General features: G+C 44.2%; 1 protein-coding gene across 1 annotated transcript in view; it reads left to right on the forward strand.

The window, feature by feature from the left end:
* The first annotated feature begins 132 nt into the window (after nt 1-132).
* Nucleotides 133-17,604, forward strand: part of LOC111152915 (centromere protein N) — a 22,071-nt gene continuing 4,599 nt past the window's right edge. The window contains exons 1-8 of the mRNA XM_022511653.1: nt 133-279; nt 3,107-3,287; nt 4,060-4,105; nt 6,487-6,546; nt 6,963-7,039; nt 13,739-13,915; nt 14,239-14,340; nt 15,605-15,668. Of these exons, the coding sequence (XP_022367361.1) occupies nt 3,117-3,287; nt 4,060-4,105; nt 6,487-6,546; nt 6,963-7,039; nt 13,739-13,915; nt 14,239-14,340; nt 15,605-15,668 (697 nt within the window). The 5' untranslated portion in view covers nt 133-279; nt 3,107-3,116. The remainder of the gene's footprint in view (nt 280-3,106; nt 3,288-4,059; nt 4,106-6,486; nt 6,547-6,962; nt 7,040-13,738; nt 13,916-14,238; nt 14,341-15,604; nt 15,669-17,604) is intronic.

The following is a 17,604-nucleotide window of genomic DNA, read 5'->3' on the forward strand; positions in this document are numbered from 1 at the left end:
GTTTCACTTCTGCCGCTCTCCCACGCGGTCCCCGTGCCCAGGGTACAGTCCAAGGAGAGCGCTCCGGGGGGCGGGGCTGGAGGGCGGCGGGAACTGCAATTGGTGGCTTTGAAGGCGCAGCGGGCGGGAAGAGCTGCTGAGAAGACACGGCTGGCGATGACTGACTGCAAGAGACCCGCGCGCGGCGTGGGATCGGGCCCTTGAATGTGGCGGGAGCTTTGAGGAAGCCACATCCCAGACCTGTGGGGCGACTTTTCCGCGACTGCCACACGTCCCAAGGTACGGATTTGGCGCTTGGCCTCAGGTGAGGGGTGGCGGACGACTGTTGAAGCTGGGATAAAAAAGGGTAGCGACGCTTGCACATGACGTCATATCCGCCCTCAGTGGGGCGGAGCCTTAACTGGATTACGTCCTCTCCGGAGCCCGCACCCGTTGTCACGTGATGGGCTGCTGTGCTTTCGGAGGCCTGGCTTGAGGCTCTGCTCAGAGTTGGATGTTTTGATTTTTTTTCTTTTTTTTTTTTTAATCGGGCTTGGCTTCCGTATTTTTTCCGTACATGCGGTTCTCGTGTTCTTCCTTATGGTCCAGTGGCAGATCCTCAGTGTAAGAGGAGATCTACAGAAAAGTATCCTGAAAGAGTTCTTTTTTGTCATGCGTTCGTTCATTCATTAAATGTCTTGAGCACCTGATATGTGCCAAGCGCTGTGCTACGAAGAGCCAGAAGTAAAAAGAAATTAGATAGTCACGGGGAATCAGCTGGGTTAACACAGGGTTTTACCAACCTTATCGGTGAGATTGAGTGCTCCTACCAGAAGTCTGTAGAAAGGCATTTCGCAAACTTTACCCGGAATTAAGAATCTTCTGAGGCATTCTAAAAATGCAAGATCTCAATTTTTTTTTTTTAAAGGTCTAGGGGTGCCTCGGTGGCTGGGTGGGTTAAAACCTCTGCCTTTGGCTCAGGTCATGATCTCAGGGTCCTAGGATCGAGCCCCACATCGGGCTTTCTGCTCAGCAGGGAGCCTGCTCCTCCTCTCTCTCTGCCTGCCTCTCTGCCTGCTTGTGATTTCTGTCTGTCAAATAAATATATAAAATCTTTAAAAAAAAAAAAAGCAGGGCCTAAAGCCCTACCCGGTGCCCGCCCACCTCCCAGTTTAAATAGATGGGGCCCGGGAATCTGCATTTTTACAAGCTTTCCCCCAAATCCAGTGTTTTCAATGACAGACGTTGGTTTAATATATCGCTGCTGGGCCCTAATTCTCACCAGGGTGCTTACGTCCCCAGGTACACTTAGGGATATAGCCATGAATAACCCAAACGTAGTTCCTAATCTAGTGGCTCAATATTGTAAAGCAATACAGTAATCAATAAACAAGATAATTTTAGGTAGTTCTGTAAAAACAATAAGCAATGGAAGGTGGGGAGTTACCTTTAGAATGGGTGGTCAGAGTAAGTCTCTCAGACTAGAAGGCATTTAAGCTCAGACCTCACTTACAAGAGCCACACATGTGAATATGTGCGAGCAAAAACTTCTAAGCCGGGGGTAACTGCAGGTACAATGACCTGTCTCAGGAAGGATCCTTTTGTACTAGAGGAACTCAAGGCCAATGTAGCTAGAGCTCAGAAAGCCAGGGAGAAAGCGGTAGGTCTGGGGAAGGAGGCAAGAAGCAAACGCAGGGCCTTGTAGACTGTGGTAAGGATTTTAGTTTTGACATTAAGGGAAGTTGGTCCTGTATCTGGATAAGAAAACAAATCAGGCTCAGCTATCATGATCTTGATTCTCTTCTCACATTCTTAATTCAATTATTTTACTCCTTCTTCACAACTCGTTATAGTTGATTTTTGTTCTAACTGCTGCTTTCAGTACCTTAAAATCTTGTTGACTATCATTATCTTTTTTGGAAGTGGGCAGTGGTGATAGATTATATGCAGCGTTCAACAAACACTCAAATGGTAAAAATAAGTCACACCCTGGATTCTTGTAGAGGGGTACTAGAGGCATCCTTCACCCTGTTCCTTGAAAGCCCCAGGGCTTTTGCACTTGCTGTTCCCTCTGCCTAGCAAGTTCTTCCACCAGCTAGCCATGTGGCTCAGTCTGTCCTTCAAATGTCCCCTTCTTTTTTTTTTTTTTAAAGATTTTATTGATTTATTTTGACAGACAGAGATCACAAGTAGGCAGAGAAGCAGAGAGAGAGAGAGAGAGAGGAGGAAGCAGGCTTCCTGCCGAGCAGAGAGCCCCATGCGGGGCTCGATCCCAGGATCCTGGAATCATGACCTGAGCCGAAGGCAGAGGCTTTAACCCACTGAGCCACCCAGGCGCCCCCAAATGTCCCCTTCTTTATGAGGACTGCTCACTCCACCCCCATATCATTCCCAGCCTGCTCCATTTTAACTACTATTAGTTTCCTATCTCTATTCCATTCTCTCTGCAACATTTAATCACATTTTATGATTTTCCTATTCCCTCTCTCTCCCCACTAGAATGGATGCTCCATACCACGAGGGAGTTTAGATTTTGCGATTAAAGATGTCACTGTCCCCAATGCCCACAAAAGTGCCTGGTACACACAGGTGCTCAGATTTTTCACGCGAATCAGTCCATGAACGAATGATTTACTTACCATTACCATCAAAAGATCAAAATACTCTAGCCAATCAAGGAGAGAGATGACTAATTTTTAAAACCTCCACAGCATATTTAAATATACAGCATAGGGCACCTAGGTGGCTTAGTTAGTTAAGCGTCTGCCTCTGGCTCAGGTCATGATCCCGGGTCCTGGGATCGAGTCCCATGTACAGCTCTCTGCTCAGCAGGGAACCTGCGTCTTCCTCTGCCTGCTACTCCGCCTGCTTGTGCACTCTCTCTGTCAAATAAGTAAATAAAATTTTTTTAAAAATTTTAAGTAAAAATAAGTATACAGCTTAAGGAGAAAATAGTTAAAATCTTCCTATTGAAACACTCTTTGCAGAGTGCCTAAAAAAAAGGTAAACATTTGGGTGTTTGACCTACAAATCAAAATCCTGGCTAAAAATAGGCTGAAAAATTCAGTTAAGTTAAACTTTTGTATTTGGTTCATACTTTGTTGTGCTGTTTTTGTTTTTATTAAAGTGCCAAAGAGATGGATGAAACCCTTGCCGAGTTTATCAAGAGGACCATCATGAAAATTCCAATAACTGAAATGATGTCAATCCTCAAAGCCTGGGATTTTTTGTCTGAAAAGCAGCTGCAGACTGTAAACTTCCGGCAGAGAAAGGAATCTCTTGTTCAGGATTTGGTTCTGCTCTGTGAGGTAACAGTGAGGGAAGCAGGGAGCCTGCTTCCCCCTCTCTCTGTCCGCCTCTCTGCCTACTTGTGATCTCTCTCTGTCAAATAAATAAATAAAATCTTAAAAAAAAAAAGTTAATAAAAAACTAAGAGGTATATATAAGTATTATAATTGATAACCATTTATATACCTAGATACAAATGTATAAATATTTATATATAAATAAAGATGTTAAACAGTCTTTTTTAAAAAACAAAAAATTGGAAACAGCTCTACGTAGGAGAATAAATAATGACACATCCATATAACAAAATATTCTTCAGACGTTAAAATGGATAAACTAGAACTTTACGTACAACATTGAGAAACACTATATACATGAAAATGTATGTCGTAGGGCAGCGGTTCTTAATTAGGACAGTTTTGTCTCCTGGAGAACACAATGTCTGACGATGTTTTCGGTTGTGAGACCTGTGGGAATGCTCCTGGCTTGTAGTGGGTCGAGGCCAGAACGTTCCTTAACATCCTAGGACAGCCTTCCACACACAGAGTTGTCCAACTAAATGTCAGTCATGCCCAGGTGGGATCCCCTGATGCAGAGGAAGTTTAGAAGGGTACCGCTGATCAAAAAACGAAACAGGAGGCTGGTAGGGGGGGAGTGGGGAGTGCCTGGACAAAGACACTCGGCAAGACAGCATAGACTGGACACAGTTCCTCAAGCAACCCTAAAATTACTGTGAATGGAGCAGAACCAAACCATCACCACGCTCATGAAATATTTTCTCTTTTCTTTCAGGAGAGGCGTGCAAGTATCCATGACGCTGCCCTTTTAGACATCATTTGTGAGTGTCGGTAATTTGTAGTTACCCTTCCCCAGTCCTGCTTCTTCCTTTTTTTTTTTTTTTTTTTAAGATTTTCTTTATTTATTTGAGAGAGTGAGCAAGTGAGAGAGATGGAACAGGGGGCGGAGCAGAGAAAGGAACAGAAGAAGAGGGAGAAGCGGAACTCCCTGATGAGCAGGGAGCCCCTCGATCCCGGGAACTTGGGATCATGACCTGAACCGAAGGCAGACACTTAACTAGCTGAGCCACCCAGATGCCCCTGAAGACCCCAGTCCTGTTTCATAAGTGAGGCCGTTCTGTACGTAAGGGCTGATTCTTCAGTCAGGTGGACCTAGTTTCGGTCCCTCCTGTGTCACTTACCAGTCCGTGTCCTTGGCCTGAGTCCCATCACCTTGCTGAGCCTAGACTCCTCCTAAGTAAAAGGAGAAAGCAGTCATACCTACTTCACACGGCGGCTCAGAGGCTTAAATAAGATAATGCTTGGAAAGCTCTTAGCACAGTCGCTGGCTACCGGAAGCACTTAGTAGATATTTGTTAGGCTTTGTTTTGTTATTAACAGAACTTGAAAATATATTTACAAGAATTTTTTCTTATTACAGTGTTTGTTATCTCCCCTCCCCTTCCCTTTCTTTGGGTTTTTCCCTTTGTGTCCTAGTTTTCTTTTCTGTATTTTTTTTAAGACGTCTACTCTCCTCCTCAGGAGGCACCAGAGTATAGGGTCTAAGAACATAGGCCCCAAGGCCAGATTTCTTGGATTCAGTTCGTGGCTCTATCATTGTCTCCCTGTGAGTCCTCGGGGAGGCTGTTGACATCTCTGTGCCTCAGTACTGTCATTTGACAAACCATGTCATAATGATGATATTGCATAAGGTTATGATGAGGATGAAATAAGACTCCTGGTCAAGTTCTTAGAACAAAGCCTGGTATTTACTAATGATTATCAATTTATATTAACTACTTTCTGTGACCTGGTGTGTAACAAAAATCAGCTTTATGTTTTGCTCCAACTATGAAATAACTGAATTCATTTACACATCTGCCTCTGGTTAAATCTAATTTTCAGGGATTGGATTATACCTAGACCATATAAGGTGGATCCACGTAATTCCCATTTCTCACATGTTTGTTCAAATGTCCATTGAGCACCACTCTGTGGCAGGCTGTGTGCTAGGTGCTGGTGGCTCCAACAGGTTGATTCATTCTCTCTTAAGAGGTCACCATCTTATGGAGGAGACAGGTTGCTTAATCAAACAAATGCCTTCTTGCAAACGGTAGCAGGTGCTGTGAAGGAGAGCATAGAGGGGTTCTGTGAGAGCAGAGTGGGATCTGCCACACTGAGGGTTTGGGGAAGGCTTCCTCGAGAACATGAGCTGAGAGCCAGAGGTTGAGTGGCATTAAGTAAGCATAGAGGAGAAGGGAGGTTAAGGAGCAGGGGCAAAGGGCACAGAGCTGGAAGTCTTGGAGTAGGAGGGTTAAGCAGAGGAGTGGAAGGAAGGCGGGAATGGGGAGCTCAGGGAGAGGTCAAACCAAATGAGGCATAGGCAGGCAGATGCTATGGAGACTTAGAGGCCTTTCAAAGGATTTCAGCCTTTATTCTAAGAATAACTCAAAGCCTTGTAAAGATCTTGAGCAAGAAAGAATCAGGTTCTTGTTTTTCCAGAGCTCATGGTACAGAGACAGAGACCAGGGAGGATGGGAGTGACCTACAGGAGTCTGTTAGAGCATCTAAGCAAGAGGGGAATGTAGCCTGGGTGAGAGGGTGATGGGGGTGGGGGACGGAGAGAGCCGAATGGGACCAAGAACTACAAGGATTATAGTGGACCCGATTTGCTGGTGGCTTGGTCATGGTGGAGTGGGTGGGAGGAACACGCGTGGCTTCAGGTAGTGGTAAGTGCTACAGAGGAAACCAAAGCAGGGTGGAGGGCGGGTGGGTTTGGGCAGGGGATCGGGATAGGCCAGTCTGCATAGGTGGCCTGTCAGTAGAGACCAGAATGAGGTGTACCACCCAGCTAGAAGACGAGGGCTCCTGACAGAGGGAACAGCCAGTGCCAAGGCCAGTCATGGGGAACGCATCCTCCCTGTCATGCTGGGAAAGTGCCATGGTCTGGGGAGTAGAGTCATGTGGAAAGAGGAGAAATGGTCAAAGTGTGAGTAAATGCCAAATCTTGACTATATCACTAATTCTTCATGATTTATTTTAGTTGTCTGGAGAAAATTAAATCCATATAAAAGTTATGTTTTGAATAAAGATGTATACAACCTAATTTGTAAACTACTAGTGTTTTCTCTGGTGTCATATTATGCTTAAAATATGTATTCATAAGTTCTTTCCTCGGGAGTTCTAGGATATAATAGTAATCAGCTCTTCCCCTCTCTCTCAGATACTCAGTTTCATCGGCACCAGAAAGTTTGGGATGTTTTTCAGATGAGTAAAGAACCAGGTAATGCTTTCCATTTTTTTTTTTTAATTTTTTAGTAATCTCTATACCGAGCATAGGGCTCGAACTCACAACCCCGAGATCAAGAGTTGCATGCTTTTCCAGCTGAGCCAGCGAGGCGCCCCCGTGTTCTCCATTTTAAACTAAACATCTGTATTTGATATTCTGGGAATTTTAAAATGAAGAGCAATATGTTCCTCTTAAATGTCTCTTCTTTCAAATGAGTAATTTCAAAATTGCTCTTTTGTGGGGAAAATGAGAAATATATTTGGTGATGCTCTGAGGTATCGGTTGGTGTGACTTGATCACTGTAGCTCTTTGAGGTCACGCAAAATGCTCACCTTCAGTGTCTTTGCAGATGTATTTCTTGAACATTGTACTCCCTTGATTTGCCTTTATTTTTCTTTTCACTCTGACAGGTGAAGACATTGACCTTTTTGATATGGAACAATTCAAAAGTTCATTTGTGAAAATTCTTCAGAGAGCATTAAAAAACGTAAGAACAAAATTTACCTGCATTTCCATGAAATTCAATGTCAAGGCATCTGCGCATTTTTTTTTTTTTTATGTGTAAGAATTTTAGTTAGCAGTATTCTGTGTGCCCTCCGCCGTGATGGAACTGTCCTGCATCCACACTGTCTGGGACACCGGCTAGTAACTGCACGTGGCTGCGAAGCACTTGAAATGTGGACAGTGAGACCAAGGAACTGGAATGCTAATCTTTGGAAACTATAGTGAATTTTCGTGCAGTAGCCACGGGTGGCGGGTGGCTCCAGGACCGGTCAGCAGCCTAGCACACCCCTAGTATCTTCAGCTGCCGTTCCACTTCCACAAGTACCACCGAGTATCTTGTTTTTTCCCTTTTGAGAGAGAGAGAGTGAGGGGAGGGGCAGAGGGAGAGGGAGGGAGAGAATCTTAAGCAGGCACCACGCCCAGCACAGAGCCTGAGGCGAGGCTCAATCTCAGAATCCTGAGTCTTGACCTGCGCTGAAATCCAGAGGAGTCAGATGCTTAACCAACTGAGCCACCCAGACGCCCCACCACCAAATATCTTGTTGTAGGTTCACGCAATCATTTTTTTTAATAACCTCCCTTACTTCATTCTCTTCCCACTCTGGTCTGCCTTCGTCCTCCTTGCATAGCAATACACTCCCAAAAACCTGTCCCAGTCACCGTGCTCTAACTATTCTCTGGGAAATAGTAGCGTTCCCTCTCCACACACAAACTCCCTGACTGGGGCTTCCCATCTCTTCAGCTCACCCTCTATGACTTCTGCCGTACCTCTACCTACCCCCTTGTCCCTGGCCTATTCTCCCATCTCCTTTCTCACAGCGTCCCTTCTGTGTGAGGCTGGAGTCCGTCCCCTGCAACCCCATAAGGCCCTTGCTTTGCCGTTCTCTGTTCTGTTTCACACTCACAGTCTTCTCTACTGCTTATAATCATGCTCAAGTCTTGGCGGAAGGACATCCCCTCTCTGTCCTCATCCTCAAGCTCTGTCTTTTCTACAACACTCCTGGAGGGAAATATTCTTTTCTTGCTCCTGATATGTTCACTGGCACAGTGGCGCTGGCCCCCCTTTACCGTCCCCTTCACCTTTTTCTGGCAGGATCACTAACTTGGCCTGAAGAAGAGCTGTCATGCCCACTGGGACACCTGTTCTTCTCTCTTGCCCTGGGTCCGGCTCAGCCCCTGCACGGAAGGCTACCTGGAGTCATTCTGTCAGTGACCATATGGGCAGCTCTGCCTGACTGGATTCCCCTATCTGGAGGGTCATTTGCCTGCAGGTGGGAGCCCCACCAGTGTCTCGGTAATATGCGTTGGCCTCCGCCTACCAACTCTTTTGCCTTATTTCTCGGTGGGTCCAGAAGGACAGGAGAGAGATTGGCCCCCTCAGAAACCTTTTCAGAAAGACCCTTTAAAAGGGTAATGTGTCCTTGCCAGCTTCATGCTTAAGCCCCTCGCATTCAGGCTACTGCTCTCACCTCCGTATCGAAACGGAGTTGTGAAAGACGGTGATTCTTGTATGATCCCCAGACCAGCAGCATCAACATCACCTGGGAACATGTTAGGCAAATATTTGGGCTCCCTCAGACACAGTAGGAGTGGGCCAGAGCCCTCTAGGTGATGCTAATGCCCGCTCAAGTGTGAGAACCTTCCTGTTCAGAGGGACCAGTGACGTCACAAAATCCTATGGATGGTTCTCTTTCAGCAGCAGCGCTGATTGCAAACACCTGTGCATGCCAGGACCTGGGCTAAGCCCTTGCCGGTCACTAACTCACCGAACCCTACTGATAAAGCAGGGTAGGTCCCAGTGGTGCGCGTCAGAGCCAGGGTCGAAATCCAGGCAGGTGGCTTGAGCTCATGCTCTTCACGTCTACACTGACTGGCTCTCACGGCTCAGGCTCTGCCGTGCACCAGTCACATAACATCAGTTTCTCATGCTCAGGAAGGTCACGCCGTCAGAGAATCGGCCATCGGACCCCTTGATCCCTAATGTTTTTCTTCTGGCCATCCTGAACTGCTCTTCATCGTCTCCACAACCAACTCCTTTCCTTTTCCGTCTGCCCTTTGCTAGAGCATTCCCCAAGCTTCTGCAGTCTTCCCCCTGTGAGTTTCAGCTCTGGGAACTTAATTGTAGCGGGAGAGAGGAGGGAGGAAGAGATAGAGTCATTCGCCTCTTCCCTTTCAGAACCGAATGAGTTGTCCCAACACCATTTGCTGACTGATGTAGCTTTTTCCACTGGTTTATCATCATTGGATCCTTCTGATTTGTTCATGCTCTTAGAGTCTATGTTCTACTCCTGATCCGTTTCTCCTCATTTCTGCTCAGGCACTCCTGATCCACTGCTTGCCTCTCGGGTGTTAATCTGAAGCTCCAGTCAGACTGAACCAATCTTCAAGTTCTTGAACTTGCCATAGGCTGTTCCCTCTCCTTGGAACAACCTCCACCACCTGGCCTTTGCACAGCTCATTCCTTCCTTCCTCCCTTCCTCCCTATCCTTCTGCCTCTACTTAACTAGGTCTCCCTCAGGGAGTCTCCCTGACCCACCCAGTTGGCAGTTCCCCTGTCACCATACTCCTCCCACTTCCTGCTTTTATGGTCAGTCTTCCTCCCTACTCATAGTCTCCCTGAGCGGAAGCCGACCATCCTGCTCCCCTCTGACACGAGTGAGCGAGGGCGGAACAAATGCTGGGAATGAATGGATTGGACACATTCTTTGCAAAGTCCTCATCCCTTTAATGCTGTAGTTTGTAAAATATTTTAATAACCATTAAGGCAAGGCAACCCTGTCCCTACCCACAATTACTCTTCTTTATCAAAAATGTCCTGACTGTTCTTCAAGATGAACCTTAGAATCATTTTTATCAAGTTTACAAAACAAAATCGTCATCATTTTGAGTGTGGGTCCACTTTGATCTGTAAATTAATTCAAGGATTATTGTGAGCCAAGAGAAGGTATGCCTCTCCTTTTTTGGGTTGGTTTTTTTTCTCTTTTGTGAATAAGTACTCTTTGCTACTCTGTTCCTAAGTTGATATTTTTTATTATATTATTTGAAAAATATTGTTACCATGAAATTACAGACTTTTCAGAGATTAAAGGAGAGTCCCATCTGGACTGTGGGTATGGCATGTGCCCCTGCTTTTCTTTGAACAAAGAGACTTACTGGCACAGAATCCCAAGCCAGCTGTCCATAAATGGGGATAGATGGTCTGGACCCTTGTGGAAGCAGCCTCTATAGAAGCCGAACATGACTGGCTAACTCCTCCTGAGAAACACTCGCAACAATGTTCCCGCCCTGTTCACCCCACATCAGAAGCCTAGAGAGACCTGCTCACTTTCAGTGCCCTTTTCCCCCTCGAAAGTCTTTTCTGCCCTTCTCTTTGGCACCAGGAACTTCTTTTGTCTGAACCCCACGCCTCCTGCCCCAACCATTCTAGGAGAAGAGTGAAATGCTCCCACATCCTCCCGCTTCAATGGCCACGTATTTCAGTTGTGAGATTTCCTCTTTTATCACCGCTGTGTTCTAAAAGCTTTTGCCTCCTGAATGAATTTCAGGCAGACTAGTGAGTGGGAAAGGCTGGGAGAACAAAGGAGCTTTTTTTTATTAGTCACGTCTTCCTGCTTGAAAGGCGACAAAGGCCCACCACCCTGTGTCTTCTCTGTCTCCCCTGCTCAGAGCTGGCCCACGTGTGCTAACCCCATTTCTCAGTTGGCCGGGGACTCCCAGCTCGACTTCACTTTCCTCATAACTAGCAGCCCAAAGGCTGATGCTGGTGACATCAGGCCATGTCGAGTCTCCGGGACTGAAAAGTGACTTGCCTGCTGCTGTAGGATAGACATCTTAACCTTTCTATGCCAAGGACCCCTTTTGCTGTTAGTGAAAGTTACAGATGACTTCTTACAAAAGTATTTTAAATGCTATAATAAAATACATAGAATTGTAAGGGAAACCAACTATATTAATATACCATTATTAAGATATTAAAATACCAAGTTGTGCTAATTCATGTGCTTCTTTAATAACAGTAAATGACCTCACAGTAGGTCTAAAAACAACTGGTTTCAAAGTAGTGATGGGCATAAATGGTATTTTTGAGGTAGGCTCAACAGTTATAATGTGTCAAGAAAATATTTGTGATTTCTACAGATAACAAAGTAACAGGTCCTAACGTTCTACTGTTTTGTTGCCTACCTTCACAACTGAAGGAGATGCTCCATTTCGGTTAGTTCAGAGGACACCCTGAATTCTAAGCAGGGACTGCAGGTTAAGAACTTCCTGCCCTTGAGCCAATTGGGTAGAGAAGCTGGTCTGAGAGGGAGCTGAGAGCCTGCCTGGGGAGCGATGGGCGGAGCTGCTACAGGGGATGGGATCCAGAGCCTTTGAGAGTGTGTGTGTCTCTGCACTTGAAAGAGAGAGAGAGAGAGAGAGAGAGAGAGATAACTGTATATCTTAACCACGTTAAACTATTCAAAATACAGTGTTCTTAGAAAACTTACAGAGAGGGTGGCTCAATGGTTAAACGTCTGCCTTCAGTTCAGGTCATGATCCCAGGGTCCTGGGATCAAGCCCTGCATCGGGATCCCTGCTCAGCAGGAAGCCTGCTTCTCCCTCTCCCACTTCCCCTGCTTGTGTTCCTGCTCTCACTCTCTCTCTCCCTGTCAAACGAATAAATAAAATCTTTAAAAAGAAAATAAAACTTACAGGGAAAGAAAATACAAGCTAAAAAATATGTTTCAATTGTAAAAAGGTAGTACATTTACTCTCCTTTTTGTACCTATATATCATGTAGTTTCATATGATAGTCTGTATTAAATATATTAGTATGGTTAAATATGTAGCAATTCTGTTCGTTGTAAGCTTCATTTGATTCCCACACTAAACTTGTTTGTGGTATGTCAGTATCTTGTGGGTCGTGGCCAGTTCTAACCAATTTATGGCCAGAGTACCCTGGCCAGCAGGACAGTCCCAGGTTAACCAAACCTCTTAGGACTCTTGGCCAGCAAGTGCCCCAGTTAAGCTTGAACAATATTTATCTGAGCTATCCTCAATGAAAAATGCTTTCTCCTGGCTACTGAAGGATGATATTAAGGTAGTTTCTTGGGAAAATAGTCAAGGTCTGCATTTGGGCCCTGGCTCTTAGGGGATCTGAATGTCATCTTTACTAGAAGAATGTGAGACAGAATCTGAAAGCCATCTGGGCCAGGATTATACTGACTCTGTGAATATCCTTTTCTCTTAGCCCATTGATTTTTTTTTTTTTTGACCTTTTTTAGGTCATAGAGCCTTACGAAAATTTTGATAAGTGGTACAGCACCTCTCTCTGGGCAAGTATATACTTAGACATGTGTGCCCAACTCTATATCCAATATAAGGAGGACACAGAGCTCTTTAAACTTCTCCATGAGGCTTTACTTCAGCTATCCTCATTCTGGGCTACAGAGATTACCTGAAGATGTTGAGTGCAACCAGTTTTCTCCCTCTGGTAAAATTGTGCCCTCCACATACCGCATTCAATCTCAATTGGTCGGGCTTTGCTTTTATAATGTGACACAAAGAGGCTATTCAGAATCAGACCCTGCCCTCTTCCATTCAAGCCAGCAAAGGTCCACTGAGTGCCTGTTGGGGCCAAGGGCTATGCTGCTCACTGGGGAAGGTCAGACAGCTCCAAGCACAGCACGCACTCCGAGCAGTCTGCACCCCTGACTGGGGAGGGTTCGTTGTCTTGTACCCTGAGGGAATATGGGAAAGCAGCCAGATAAAGAGTGGGCAGCGTTGGAATAACTGACTTCTTTGCTAATGCTGGAAGCTACACTGCAGCCTGCTTTTTCCTGGAGTCAGGTACAAGGAGAAGGAAGTCAAGAGGTGTGGGCAAGCCAAATGCACCTGTCTCAGATGCCTCCCATCCGGGTTCTGACCTCCCTGGGGGAAGCTGAATCGAGGGGAAGCTAAGAATCTAGGAACAGGTTATTAAATTCCAAAACCAACTGGCAGTCACATTTAGAAGTTGAGAAAGATCTGTGTTTTATCCATGAAATAGAATTTTCTATATTCTTGCCATATTACTTTAACTTGTTAGCATCTGAGTTAAATGCATACAAGCATTAAGATAATATATTTGAGCCCATTACTACATAGAAATCTTACTATTAAATTTACAGTGCACAATAGGTCTTTGTTTGATGCTGAAAAACCTTCATTATTAAACAGGTATGTCGTTTGTTAGGCTGCCTTATTTCATAAAATCATACGTATCAGAGAAGAATTCTTTAGAGACAAGCCCAAGAAATTGTTGAAAAATTGTGATACCCTGATTGTAGGATTTAAAATTTGTTTTCCCTCCAAAAGACTCTGCAAGGCATAAATGTATCTTTCCAAAGCAACCACAAAATCTTCTCCCAAAGATCCCCCAAACACTGTAATAAAAAGTAGAAAGACTGCTGGGTCTCAGCCTATGTCCAAGGTTACGGCAACATCCTTCACCCCTAAGGAACGCTTGCTGGTGCCATATATTTTTTCTTAATGTGAATTTTCTTTTTCTTTAAGTAATCTCTCCACCCAATGTGGGGCTTAAACTCCTGACCCTGAGATCAAGACTCCCATGCTCTACCAACTGAGTCAGCGAAGGCCCCTGGTGCCACAGACTTTAATTAGGAAACTTAACTCTTGTTTTTTGTTTTTTGTTTTTTTTAAGGTGACGGTCAGTTTCCGAGATGCTGAGGAGAATGCCATATGGATTCGAATTGCTTGGGGAACACAGTATAGAAAGCCAAACCAGTACAAACCTGTCTATGTGGTGTATTACTCCCAGACTCCCTACGCCTTCACTTCCTCTTGTCCTCTGAAAAGCAATATGCCCCTTCTGGGTCAGGTAGGGAACCAAGTACCCTAGGCTATAATATTTTTATTATTCTTATCCCAGAGGTTTGCGTAGGGTTAAACTGCTCAGTAAGCATTTTATATAAAATGCCACATGTAATTCCTGATTTCCTAAAATAAGGAGCAGAAACTGTTCTACTAGTGGGAGCATGGCAGAAGCATTGGTTTGGAGCTCTCTGTTACTGTCTTTTCATCTAGAAGTAATGTGTGCTTAGTGCAAAAATTCAACCAAATATTATAGATACTATAAATATCGGACTATAATACTATAAATATTGGGTAATCCTAATAGTCTTTGCAAATTTTCACTTCCAGGCGCTGACAGTTGCCAGCAATCACCATAAGATTGTGAAAATGGACCTCAGAAGCCGGTATCTGGACTCTCTGAAGGCTATTGTTTTTAAACAGTATAATCGGGTGAGCCTATCAGTGATGCTCTTTCAAGTTACACCTCCATTTTCTGGTTCACACTTGATTGACTTAGACGTGTCTGAGCAGGTGGGAAAGTCCACCTCGGACAGAAGGAGATCATTCCAGATATTACTGAAGTAGAGAAGGCTTTCAGTGAGTTAACATGAAAGGAAGTCATAGTGCCTCACTTTCCTCTTGTTATAATCGCATTCTGTTTTATACTGTTCCCTAGTCGTTAGAGTTTATGTTACAGATCCCCATTTCCAAGTCAGCTATTCCAATTAGAATTTATTTTATCTTTAGAGTAATTCGACACTATCTTTCGAAGCTGATTATATTATTCGATTATGCAAGAGAGAAGTCGATTTCATTTTTGTCCTATCAGTCATACAAGTGATACAAGAGTTAGAAGTAAAGGAGAAAGCACTGGTTTATTACGAAGTCCCATAATTAATCTGTTGGTTTAAATTATTTGAATGCATTATTTCCTTTAATGATAAGAAGGGATCTGCCCTTACAGACTCGGTCATTTTTTCCTATGCATGGCAACAGTGTGCTCACGTGTTAAGACTTCTGTAGGTAGATTGTTAATGCTCTGGGTCTAACTTTGAGCCCTTAGGTATGTTACACTTATGTATTTTCATCTGTTCTAAGTAGAAAGAAGTGACAGCTCTCTGCCAGCCACTCTTTAAAGAAAAAAAATCTAACATAAAGTTAGTGGTTTTCACCCACAGCAACCACCGCTCTTACCCACCACCCTTCCACCTGTTCTGCTGTGACATTTGCATCCCTAGGATAATTCACACTGTCACGCACTTAATTATAAAAACATCGGCCGCAAAGGGAAAAACGATTGAGAGACGGACTTCAGTAGGAAAGTGATTTTTCCAGGAGGAGCCTTGGGGAGTACTTCACAGTGATGAAGATGGATTTATAAAGCTGAAGCAGCACATTGCAAACCCTGCCCAGGATTCCTTTAGCTTTTGCATTCACCGCCGGGGCTTCATCCAGATCCATTTTTATGCTAACAAAGGACAGAGCTCCTCATTCAAAACAGGCATGTTGCTGGCCCAGCAGTCTCTGCCAGTCTCCTGTCTGGGAGAAGTGCTTAACTCAGCCTGGATGTGGCCTCAAATCTCTTTTGGTTGAAAAAAATAAAGATTCGACACACTGTTAGGTACTAAAACCATTTATCACTCATGTTTTAAGATGTTAAAATCAGGCAAAGATTCACTTTTTTTTTTCTTTCTTTCCTTCTTTTTTTTTTTAGACCTTTGAAACTCACAACTCCACTGTACCTCTGCAGGATAGAACCCTGGAGCTGGATATACACAGTATGTGTGTTTTAAGATAAAACCGAAATCATTCCTTTCTAGGTTTCTGTTACTTGGTAAAACATTTAATCACTCGGAGCCAGATTCAGAACTACCCACTGCTTTCAGAAAAATTGAAAATTAACTTTCTGTTAAAAAGATAAACTAAGGGGCTCCTGGGTGGCTCAGTCGGTTAAGCGACTGCCTTCTGCTCAGGTCATGATCTCAGGGTCCTGGGATCAAGTCCCACGGGGCTCTCTGCTCAGCAGGGAGTCTCCTCCCACTTCCTCTGCCTCCTTCCACTTGTGCTCGCTCTCTCACTATCTCTGTCTCAAATAAAATCTTTTTTTTTTTTTTAAGATTTTTTTAAAAATGTTTTTATCTGTCAGAGAGAGAGTCAGCACAAGCAAGGAACGGCAAGCAGAGGGAGAAGCAGGCTCTCTGCTGAGTAAGAAGCCTGATGCTGTGCTCAGTCCCAGGACCCTGGGATCATGACCTAAGCCGAAGGCAGATGCTTAATGAACTGAGCCACCCAGGTATCCCTCTCTTGAATAAAATCTTAAAAAAAAAAAAAAAATTTTTTTTTAAGAAAAGGGATAATAAGCTACCATAGGTTCCTTTTAGAATTTATGAGAGCATCAAATAATAACCCTTAAAAACAAAAATTAACTAATAGTCAAGCATTACTAGTGTGCCAAGCACCACACTCAAAACACTTACAGGTATTACTTCCTTCCTCTTCATCATAGTCCCTGAAAAATCCCTGTTTAGCAGAACAGCTGGGTTTCAGAATAGTTTAGTAACTCGCTAGGCGAAGTTACACATCTAGGAATCGCCAAAGCCAAGCATAAAATTCCAATCTGTCGGAGTCTGGAGCCCCAGCTCTGAATCCACTGGATAAACTCTTTCTTGAATAATCAGAGTTGGGACTGTGTTGTTACCCACAGATGGCAGGAGTCTCTCCATGGAAAACCCAGGAGAAGAAACTAAGAAACTTCCGGAGCGGACCAGAAAGTTGAGAAGAGTGGTGGGGTACAATCTAGATTTCTAGAAATGAACATTTTCCTATCTCTCAGCAGTGATCTGGCAATCGAATGAAATGGCACAGCAATTATGAGTAAACATTTTTATGACCTTCCAATGGTTGCAAGAACTGCCAGTGATTTCACATTAAGAGATCAAAATACAAAATTGTGTGTATTTTATAATCCCAGTTTAGAAAATATATATCTTTCTATTCATTTAGAAAAAGGCTAGACAGAAATTTATTTTTTTTTATTTTTGATTTTTTAATTAACATATAATATATTATTAGCCCCAGGGGTACACGTCTGCGAATCGCCAGGTTTACACAGTTCACTGCACTCACCATAGCACATACCCTCCCTAATGTCCATAACCCAACCACCCTCTTCCTACCCCCCTCCCCCGAGCAACCCTCAGTTTGTTTTGTGAGATTAAGAGTCTCTTATGGTTTGTCTCCCTCCTGGTCCCATCTTGTTTCATTTTTCCTTCCCTACCCCCCAAACCTCCTACGTTGCCTCTCAAATTCTTCATATCAGGGAGATCACATGACAATTTAAGATTTTATTTATTTATTTGATAGAGATTGATCACAAGTAGGCAGAGAGGCAGGCAGAGAGAGAGAGAGAGAGAGAGAGAGAGAGAGGAGGAAGCAGGCTCCCTGCAGAGCAGAGAGCCCGATGCGGGGCTCAATCCCAGGACCCTGGGATCATGACCCAAGCGGAAGGCAGAGGCTTTAACCCACTGAGCCACCCAGGCGCCCCATGGAGATCATTTGATAATTTAGACAGAAATTTATTAAAATGTTAACAGTGCTTCCTCTGCCTTGGTAGAATTATGCAGGATTATTTATTTTATTTACCAGCCTGCACTTTGCAACTTTCCTACAAAAGGAATTACAGCAATCAAGAGAAGAAACAGTAAACATTGGGGC

This window comes from Enhydra lutris, unplaced genomic scaffold (assembly GCF_002288905.1).
Source record: "Enhydra lutris kenyoni isolate GAN:26980312 unplaced genomic scaffold, ASM228890v2 scaffoldscaffold30, whole genome shotgun sequence".
NCBI classification, from domain to species: Eukaryota; Metazoa; Chordata; class Mammalia; order Carnivora; family Mustelidae; genus Enhydra; species Enhydra lutris.